General features: G+C 38.3%; 1 protein-coding gene across 1 annotated transcript; it reads right to left on the minus strand.

Annotated features, from left to right (window-relative positions):
• Window positions 1–1,196: 1,196 nt before the first annotated feature.
• On the minus strand, window positions 1,197–4,733 carry LOC120736121 (macrophage mannose receptor 1-like). Its single transcript, XM_040036105.1, has 4 exons — window positions 4,381–4,733; window positions 3,620–3,991; window positions 2,775–3,080; window positions 1,197–2,307 (listed from the first exon to the last, which is right to left on the minus strand). The coding sequence occupies exons 1-4, from the start codon at window positions 4,436–4,438 to the stop codon at window positions 1,925–1,927; spliced, it is 1,119 nt and encodes a 372-aa protein (XP_039892039.1). The 5' UTR covers window positions 4,439–4,733; the 3' UTR covers window positions 1,197–1,924.
• Between the last annotated feature and the right edge of the window lie 6,681 nt (window positions 4,734–11,414).

Raw genomic sequence — 11,414 nt, forward strand, 5'->3', positions numbered from 1 at the left:
ATTGTGTGATTGAGATTAAAATCAAATGATCCCCTAACTGATGTATTGCTTTCAACTGAGTAACTGTTATTGCATGTTAAGTCTGAAGATGGTCAAGATGAAGGCTAGCCAACAGTCCAACAATTACATACTGAAGCCCACCAACCTGTCAACAATATCGCTGCCAACCAGTGCAGGTAATTAAGGCTTCATTTTTGTATGTGAGCACTTAATAGTGGGAGTTCAGACCTGCGATTATAGGACGTAATGGGTTGGCTAGTTGCTACGGAGTTGTCTGGCATTTATGCTAAATATGTCCACTCATCTCTTGTGTCACGAGGAGCCCCAGGCTCACACCATGACGTTAATAGTCAGGCCCCACTGCTCGTCTCTCCTCCCCTCCCTCCATCTGCTCCTCTTTTTCTCCCTCCCTTCCTATGGCTCTCCCTTTCATTTTTTCACTTTGTTTCACTTACTTTCTCATTTGTCTTCTCTTTTTGCCTTTGGACAAACTGCATGAAAAATGCTTTAGAAAACACCAGAACTGAGACTTTTTACTCAAGTTTTGAGCACATGGAAAAATGTTGTCTCAGTCTTTCTTTGTATTTATGGCCTTTTATTTGTTAGCATAGTGTTTATGTTTGGGGTGGGTTACTTATGCTTTACATTGTAAACGATGAAGTACATTTTCCAGACCTATTCTAGTCTTTGTCCTCTTTTGTTGGATGCTTTCTTTAGGGTCCGCCACAGTGGCCCATCTGCCTCCATCTTACCCTATCCCTAACATCCTCCTCTGTCACACCAACTCTCTTTGTATTCTCCTTCACTACATCCATAAATCTTGTCTGCTGTTTTCCTCTTTTCATTCTGTCTTCTACCTCCATATTCAGTATCATTTTTCCAGTGTCCAGTTCAGTTTCAATTACGTTTATTTTCTCTTCTATTGACTCTGTATTATGTGTGTGTGTGTGTTTGTGTGCTTTTTGTTTTCTTTTGTTTATTTTGTCGGTGGGTTTGAGCACACAACATTACAACTTTGTTATGAAGTGCTAGATTAATTTTATTTGCATTAACTTCCAGTAATCCTGATTAAGAAACTTTTACTTCAATAATATGAACTTGACAAATTACTAATGTTAAGTTATTAAAAACAAAGACTAAAACATGATTAAGTAAATGTGTTAAGAAAAAAACACTATTCATTTCCCAGTCAGGACTACAAACAAAACAAAAAACACTCAGTTTTCATTATCTGTGGGATATATTAATCAGTGCATCAGGTAGCACACGTTATAATTTTTTTCTTCAGTGAGTTAAATTATTGGAGTAAAACTATTTCTGCCATTTATGTTAAAATAACAAATCATGTGGAGTTAAATTTACAGAAGCATTTTCTTGTTTTACTTTGGACAAAGCTCACATGAAAGCATGAAATTCTCAAAGAATCTCAATGCACACAACAAACATGATTAAAAAAAAATGCTCTGTCTATATGAAATGCCACTCAGTATATGACTTTCATAACTTAAAAACGTTGCCATCATACTGTTCACTTACGAAACATGGTTTAATGTGGCATATTATTTTGCAAATGTAAACACTAATCACCCCCCCATCCCCAAAAAACAAACAACAAAAACCAAAACACAGCAAGCCTTAATAATCATTTCTAACATTTCATCTTTTTTCTTCTGTAAAACTATTGTTTTTTCTAATAATTGAGATTTATTGCTACAAATATAGTCATTAATGTTTTATATATCTTATACTACATCATAAAGTATCATAATCTTAGATTACTTACTAACCTGAACAAATAAAAACATCTATTGAGGAACTAAGCACAAATGAGCTCTTAGGATGTGTTAAATTTAAACTCCCTGATCACCCCCACATTGTTTCTACATGCTAATCCAGTCTATCAGTAAAGATTGATGACTATGAACTATTTTTTGTTCATAAATGCAATCTCCTCCTCACAGAGAAAATGATGCTCACGCCAACAATCTTCATCACTCCACTGCCCAAGGGCGCTTGTCTTATCAATGACACCACAGTGGTTGGACATGGGCATCGCTGGTATTTTGCCATTCTTCCAGTTGCTGTAGTCCACTGTTCTGTCTTTCCAAATCCAGAACCCAAAGAGAGTACTCTGCCTGAGACCAATCCAGAATGGACCTTCAACCTCAGTGTGATTTAGCCATTGTTCAACAGCCTTCTGATCTTCCTCATCCTCAATCCACAGCAGGCCGTTGTGGTTTTCCTCACAGTAGTCAAGGGCTCCTTCCCAAGTAGATTTATGTTTGATAACTTTGATTCTCATGTTGCCTGAAAACCACGCAAAAAATATAAGTAAGATAATATAATTTCAGTCACATCATGAATATTCTGCATGCAAACCTTCTACGCCAAAATAATTACTACTCTTATGTTGCAAATAATACTTGGATAGATTCAGTTTGTTCTACTAAGTCAATTATTTATATAAATACACATTTGAGGTTTTAGTGGACCTTTAATTTGTCTTTTCAGTCTTGCTTTTACTTAAAGGAAATATGGGGAAAAGTGCTTGTGTTAATACAATAGTATAAAAACCCCCGAATAGAATTGTGTAATTTAGGCAACACTAGAGCTAATCAGTTCAGACTGAATTGGTGACTGGCTAAGTTTTGTTTTAAAGACTCCTCCTATAGTTACTTTAACTTAAAATATTCATATTTCACAGCAAAATTATCGCTAATAGCTCCTGTCATAGTTACTGTCAAATTAGTTTGTTGAAATAAATTGTTACTTACCTTTAGTGCAAAATATTCCTCCCTCTATGGCACACTGCACTTTATACAGATATTTCAAATCAAAGGTAGCACACTCTGGATTATTACTAATATTCAGCCAGTTTCTGTATGTAGAGCAACTTCCATCTACCCATGTCCACTTATCGTGTTGAAGCCCAATCCAAAAGGTTTTGTTTTTTCCTTTTTCAGACACGTCATTGTTTTGGGTCTCATTACTGATGCTCACTAAATCAGTGTAATGTCTTCTACAGTACTGCAGTGCCTGGCACCAGTCCTTTTCCTTATCAATCAGTATATAATTATTATCTGCAAACAAAAGAAGCACAACATTTATTTTGTTTTATTTTTTTGTCATTCATTTAATTAAAATAACTGCATTTTCATCACAAGTTTTAAGGTGGTTCTGGCTTAAAGAAAACCCAGACTATGTTTAAACTGCATACTCAAGTGACTCAAATCAGACAAAACCTAAATGGAATATACCTCTGGTAAGGTGTGCTGTCAGAGTAGTCACATGATAATTCATATATTTTGGTTTGTACAAAAAACATTGTGCCTGTCATCATTCAGGGAAACACCTTGCATGGTTTCGGTATGATTGTTGTACTGAGCATGCAGATTAACATTTTGGGACCTCATCACTGTTCACAATTAATTGCTCACAAATGCATGAGTAGAAAATGTACACAAAAACAATGTATCTGACAAAAAGAAGAAGGCCTTGAATATGAATGCAGCTGTGCTGTGTTGCAAACATTTAAGAGGCATCTTACAAAGTGTTGTTTTTGAATTAGAAAAAAAGGGAAATCACCAAAATGCAAGCAAATATCACTTGCTTGATTTACCTTTGTAGCACATGAAAGGCTTCCTGTCCGAACAGTTGAAAGCTTTCCATGTTATGTTTGTCATAGCTTCACAGATTTGGTCATCACCAATACTAGTTACTTGTGAGTTATTGAATGCAAGTGAGTTTCCATCTGACCAAGTCGTGACACTGCTTTGATTCTTACGCAGCCCTGACCAAAACTTAACCGACTCCTTTCCAGGCACATTCTTTAAAAGAGCACCTAAGTCCTCTTGATCATACACAGTTACCAATGAACTGTCATTGCTTTTACACGTGTTCAGTGAAACCATCCAGTCCATTTTGTCTTCATCTTTACTTAAAAAAAACGAAACCCTTCGCAGATGACTTCCAACTGTAAAGTCAAAAAGTCCTATAAAAATGAAAACAGAACAGGATCATATTTTTCATTTGCCCAACATATATAATGATAGAAATAACAAACATTATGAACAGCATGACTGTTAAATTAAGTAATTTAGGTTCAAAATATGACAAATATATTTCCCAGCTATAAAATAATAACCTTTTGCCTATTACATCTCTAAGGAATATTTCATTAATTTACAAGCTGTTACATGTAAAATAAGAACAGTGACACATCACATTCAGGGAAAAACATTAAAAGTGGCTTTCTTTTAATAGAACTATTTGAAGGCACTGCTCCTAAAATTCATCTTTTATGTCCACACACACACACACACACACACACACACACACACAACATGCAAGCCAAATCAAGACCACGATGGGGAAACCTACCTAATGACAGCACCAACAACACAGAGGTCATCATCGGCACGGTTAGGGATAGGCTCATATTGTAAAATGACTGGCTTAGAAAAAAAGCACAAAGATCATTTAAAAAACAAAGTGGAGTCCAAGTCAAAGGGCAATTATTCTCTGTGGCTCAAGAATTAATAAAAGTTTGATTCCCTGATTATTTACAATAACTTATCCGTAGCCAGACTTTGTTCAGACTTTGTTTGTTCAATAAATTAATCCAAATTGCATAAAGTCTCTTACCTGCTTCGGTCAGAGGCCCACTGCAGTCAGTGTTTTGTGTTAGGAACTCACTGGGTTCATATTTAAGAGCGATGGACGGTAACTGAATGTGTACATAGGAAAAACAGTGACGCCTAGAGATTAATAGTTAACCAAAGCCTGTCCTGTGGGGCTGAATGGCAGTCACAATTGTTATAGAAATATTATATTTCCTTATATCAATCTTAACAAGTCCTGAAAACAAGAAACACAAAACTGATATATTTTAACAGTAGAAGACAGACTATTCCTGGATTGTTATAGTCATTAAATACTTGTAAGCTATTGATAAACCCCTTGTATTCAAAAGGATACAATTTTAACTAATTTTAGTCCTGGATAATAATCTGTGCTACAGCTACACATTCCTCTAAATTTAATTTATACAAATAATCTACACAAACCCATCATAATATGGGACTTTGATCATTACTAGCTATCTTTAACCACATCTGACCTTCTTCGTTCTATCTAAATGCGTAACTCACATTTTTCCATCTTAGCTTTGATTCAGCCACAAAGTCAAACTCCTCACATTAAGAATCTCTTTCTTAAGAGTGTACTATAGGTCCAGGAAAGCAGCATTAACCTAGATTTTCCTAACTCCTGCTTGAGTTTGAACCTGGGACCTCATAGTTATAATTCAACAGTGCTAAGCATTGAGCCACTGCACTGTCTCATCTGAATAAGCATTATTCTATGAGCAATAGGGAACAGAGAAATTTTTGTAAAGTTGGTAAACATGTTATGGCCCTTTTTTTCCCCCCCCTTTTCTTTCTCTTCTATAAATTTCCCATCAGATTAATTATGTTTTTAAACATCACATTTGGAGTTTATAACTTCAAATATCAAATTACTTGAATCAAATGTAATCTGTCACAAGGGACCGTTGTTTTCCCAGTCACTGGGCTTTACTCTCCCTTTCTTGAAGGCATTTGTTTTTGTTACTTCCTGTGTATTGTGCAGCATATTTTCTCTTGTGGGTCATGCATTGCATCTTGTTTCACAGTTAGTTACCAGTTCATCTATTTTCCACTGCAGTGTCTGCCACCTGTGTTTTTCGCTCATGTTTCTTGTTTCATGCCTTCAGCATTTCTGCCTTCTTCAGCTTTTGAAGCATTTTTCCTAAATTATCTTTCAAGTTTTTGCTAACATCAATTTCCTCACTTTTTTATTAGCTTGGTTAATAAAGCTCACCTTCTACTCATTGAAACTTCCTTGCATGTTTTGCATTTGCTTCCTGTTGTTCCTGAACTCGGCAATATAGTTATACAGTACATGAGAGCTACATTTGTTTATTATTCAAATCATGAGACTGGGAGTGGAGTCGGTGTCTATGAATAGCCCTGTGTCAGGAGAAGAAATGCAAATCGAGTTGCAGGTTTTGGTGAATATTTAACTCTGGACTTGTTGAGGGATTTAAAACGTCAAGTATAGACATTTTTCTGAGCTCTGCAAATTATTTTCGCATATAATTTCACATCATATCGCAAACCCCAAACTTCACCATGTGCAGACTTGTCAATAGGTTACAAACTCTGCAGACTTATGTTCTGTGATCTTTTAAACAAGTGTTTTAGATGTGATTCAAATCTTAAGATGTACAGCATACAATGGCAATAGCCTGTTATGTAAAGCAGTTTAGGGTTACTGTAGCACTATTAACTTGAAGAGAAAGCTAACTCAACCAATAGATTCTTGTGCCATATGAATTACATTTTGCATTTACAGTGTAAAACGTGTAACTTGGAGACGCATAGAAACAGAATATGAAGTTTGCAGTATGGTGCCATTTAAACAATAAAATAATTTTTCATCTGGGCAAAGAAGAACATACAAAAATTGCTTTACTTGGCTGATCTTAGCCACTGAACTCTGAAATAAAGTATGTGGATCACCTGATGTTGCAAATCTCTTTAACATCCACATACATAAGGAAATGGAACAGAGCTACACCCATGCATCTGCATGTGGCCTCGCATCTGAATTTCAAATAAGATCTGTAATCTTGCAAATATGTCTCGCTCGGTCCGATTTACTGCTAGCAGTAAGGCAGCTCACAAAAAGCGATTGTAGCTGGAAGCACAATGAACTGAAACACCTTTGTCCACATTGGAAGTACCCCAGGAACAGGCAGAAATCAAGTTTAAGAGATCAGATTGATTCTCACATCACACCATAGCTGAATCCCTGCATTGCTGACAAAACAAAGTTTCACGATGAAAAGGGAACACGTCGCCTCACATCACTGCAATAGCAGCTCTGTAATATACAGTAAATTTCAATGCTTCAATGGACAGCATTCCTCAAGGATTCAAGCCCTAGCTCACATTTTTTTTCAGCTTTCATGCTGTGCATCATACAGCATCACAATGCCACACTAACATGGTGGTGTTAGAAGAAATGGGATTAATGTTGTAATTCAGTAATTTGACAGCCTGTCATAATCACAAACATTTGTGCCTCTCTAGCACTGCTTGGCACATAGCTGAGCAGTAGTAGAAGGAAGTGAAATCCTGTGGTTGTATCAGTGCAGATGTTTAAGTCAGCACTGACATCATGAACATATTTGCATATTTCTGACTTGTGGGTGAAAGGAACAAGAACAGCATCATAATGAAATGCAAATGTTGGCTGCTACGTTTCTATCAGAACTCTAAATATGAAAAAGCACCTGTTGGATAAGCTCAGCAATGCAACGCTGGTAGAGAGGCCCACTGAGAAGGAGAATAAATCTGGTTCTACAGCGCTGTGTAAGAAATACTTGTTTTCAGTTTATTATTAACTGAACTGAAAAGAAGGCTTTCTTTTAAAAGAAGAAACTATTGAAAGATGTCACTGGTAATTTAAGAGCATTATGAAATATTAGGATTTGAGCACATTTAACCTCCATAGTGTCATTACTGCGCACTCCATGTGCTCAGGTGCTAACTGTGCACTGACCTGTTTGGTTGTTTCAGCTGGACTCAGGAGGATCCAGTGCTTCCACAGTGACAGCTACCTCCTTTATTAAGTAATTAACAAGTATGTAAATTGGTTCCCCAATTAAGCCACAAAAATCTTAAAAACATGAACGTCTTTGTGTTGTGCATGAGCACTTTTCAAGAATGCGTGTGTGCATAAAAGAGAGAAAGATAGAGAGCGAGCACAAGAGAGAGGTGTCGAAATGCCGAGACAAACTGAAGCATACTCAGGCCAACTCGGTAAATGAGGACTCAGGCACGCTCCAAGGAAACCATGCCCAGTGTGAGTAGCTGCTACAATTTAAAAAAATGGCTTTTTAACTATAATGTTGTTACACAACACTGTTAAGAAATCCATAGTTTCATCGCTTCTAAGAGGGCAATTCTTGAAACAGAAAAGCAAAACTATCTCCATAAAACACCACAGGAACTCTCAGAGACACTCAGCGTTTATCAGTGCAATCTTTGGACGTGATTATATTCATGTTTTGATCGAAGTTGATATAAAGGCAGCACAAAAGGTGCAAAGCTTTGAGGGTCATGAAGCCAGGTCAAATGCTTCATTATTACCGAATAGATTCCACGTACCTGTGAGCAGTGCAGCAAGGTGCATGCTTGGCACTTTAGCCAAGGTCTAAATCAGATTCTTGGCGAGTATTGATGCGTATGCACCCACGGATTGTGTGCTTGAAGTGAGGTCAAACGCGCTTGGAGTACTCATGCTCTCTTCAAGTGTGTGCAAGTAAAACTTTGATACGCATTCACGCAGTTTGCTCTGCTGTCGAACCTCCCCCTCTGTAGGCGTGAGGCCGCAGTGACCCTGGGAACTGATGCAATAGTGGGGAAAGCTGGTAACAGGTAGCAGGTGAAGCCGTTTTGCCCACGTAAGTGCTGTGAGACATTTGCCCAAGACTTTGCTTTTAAGCCCTGTGTGTATATTTGTGTGTGTACCTATGTGTACTGCTCTATAAGGCAGGAATTGCACAGAGTTGCTGATTGCCGGCCAGTGAGTTCTGGCACTAAAATAGGAGACAGTGTAAGTGTTTTCAAATGTATGTGAAAGCCATGCACTTGGCTTCCTGTGTGATGTCCTTAATTTAGTATAAGTGTAGTACATTATTGTAAAGATCGATGGCTGTTAAAACTTGACTTATTAAGTTACCAGAAGCAACAGCAATCAAGAAGTGGAAACACTGCTTTTTCATATGTGTCTATTTGGGCTTGAGTTGGTTGTGTTAGCTAGTCCACTACTTTGTTAAAGACTGACTCTGAATCTGGCACTAAATCTACGGTTTCCTTCAGTACACCTGAAAATGCCTGAACCTTTCTTTTTAGTTATCATCAGGTCAAAGCTCAACTTTGTCAAACAGTTGTCTTTATGACCAGATTGTTGTGACGTTGGTATCAACAGTACTGTGTATTTATTTAAGACTGTGGCTCAGAAGGTAAGGTAGAGCATGCCATACAATAATTGGCTGATTGTCATGGTCTGGGTGAGTTCTGTTTTTTTTCTGTGTTGTTGGCGTTTCCACCCCTGGGCGAAGAACAATACAAAATACAGTGGCAAACTGTCCTACCTTTGTGAATGTGAGGTAGACGCATAGTCTGAAGGGTGTAGTTGGGTGGCAAACCGTCCAACCTACTTAAATTTGTGGAATTCTTGCGTGACTGCAGAAATGTGCATAAACTACGTATGGTAGGGCGTTTTGCCAAAGTAGGATGGTTTGTCACAACACCAGTGGCACCTGTGAGTAATTAGGCTATTTAAGACCAGTGCTCACAATCGTTCCTCGCCAGAACATCTGCTAACCCTAGTTAGTGAAGGCCGTCATAGTTCATAGATTTAAATCATAGTGCTACTGTGGACTCATTGTGCTCTCTCCTGTTCTCACAGCAATTCTCCAGACATTACTCACCTAACCGCTATAGCTTTCTCCCGTTCAGTCGCTGGTCTGCTTGCAGCTTCTCCGTGTCACTCATCTCCCCGCCTCCCTGCCCTGCACTCTGGAAATTTCAGGATTTGTGTGTATTGACCCAGACCACCTCCCCTCTACGCTTTGCCTCCGCCTGCAAAAGTAAGACTGTTTCACTGTTTGCCCTTTGTTGTGAGCACATTACTGTGCCCAAAGAAAGTCAACATCCTGAATTCAAACATTAATTCCAGTTGCTTTAAGAGTCTATGCAGAAGTACACAGAAGGTCAGAAGGAGATGCACTGTGCCTTTGTGGATGTAGAGAAAACATATGACAGGGCACTGACAGGAGTCTCTGTGATTTGTAGTGAGAGTAGTGGCAGGTGGAGGAGAGACTGGAGAGGTGGAGTTATGCTCTGGAGAGAAGAGGAATGAAAGTTTGTACAAACCTGTCAGAGTACACGTGCGTGAATGGGAGGGAGAAAGGTCTAATGGTGAAACTTCAAGGAGCAGAGGTAATAAAGGTGTTGCATTTAAATATCTGGGGTCAACCATCCAAAGCAACAGACATAGAGTGCAGGCAAGGTGGAGCCGGTGGAGAGGTGTGCCGGGGCTGATTTGTGAGAGAAGGATAGGTTTACAAGACAATAGTGAGACCTGCTATGATACAGTATATGGTTTGGAGACGGTGTCATTGTCTGGTGTTGCAAGTGGCAGAGAATTTTTGATTCATGGATGGCAAAAAAGTTTTGGGTTTTTTTTGTCTTTTATCAGCGGTGGAAACAAGCTTGGAAAGGACTGACCAAGATGGGCAGCATAAGAAATAAATATAACAGAGCAGTTTGGAGATAAGGCTGAGATGGTAGTGGATATATAGGCCAAAGGATGTTGAATATGAAGCTGCCACGCGGGTGGAGAAAAGGAAGGACTTGGCGAAGGAGAACATGAAGAGGGTTGGTGTGACAGAGGAGGATGCTGGAGAGAGGGTGGGTTCATAGGGTGGATGAATCCACTGTAGCAACCTCTAAAGTGAGCAGAAGGAAAAAGAAGAACACTTTACTGATTTTTTTTTTCTTAATCTCCTATCTGGAGGTGAGTGAGTCTTTAACTACAAACTTCTGTTAATAGTTTCTGAAGCATAACAATACACCCTCTGTATGTTTGACTGCCCTGTTATGTCTTTTCTTCTAACACTTCCTTGACCACAAGTTGTCAGGCAGTAACTGTGTCTCTATGGAAACAGTGTGCTTTTAAACAGGCAGAAAGAGAAGAGGAGGAGGAGAACAAAGCTTTGAGGAGGAGGGGGAGCTGCCTTACATGTGCTTAATTCAAAAAAAATTATATAATTTTGGGGAAAAAAAGGTTGGGTTGGTCGTGCTTATTTTTTTTATTTTATTTTTTTTTGCCTTTGGACGCCCCCGGTCCTTAAATTTTTCTGTGTCCTTGAATGCACCATCTAGAGGTATAACTAGGTTAAGCAGCCAACACATTCATTTTCCAACAAACTACAAAAGAGAAAGCTTTGCTATCTATTTGCATTACAATACTTGACTTTAAGTCTCCTACAGTTAAGTATTATTATTATTAGTAGTAGTAGTAGTATTATACAGTTAAATATCATCCACTCGTCTTTACAATTTCACACCTTCAGATTGTCAAAATCCATGAAATATGTCACATTTTCTGTAAAATAACATAATTAACTACTGCTGGATGTGTCTATTCTTATTTGCCTGAAAACTTGATTGATCACAATGAATTCTGAGAAAGATACACCCCTTGAGGATGCCTTTACTCCCTCATCCCTTGAAGGCTTGATCTTACAAAAGTTCCCCTGAGTTTTCAGAGTAATGGAAAGGCACTTAAGGTGGCAGCGG

Source organism: Simochromis diagramma, unplaced genomic scaffold (assembly GCF_900408965.1).
Source record: "Simochromis diagramma unplaced genomic scaffold, fSimDia1.1 OVJJ01000816.1, whole genome shotgun sequence".
NCBI lineage: Eukaryota > Metazoa > Chordata > Actinopteri > Cichliformes > Cichlidae > Simochromis > Simochromis diagramma.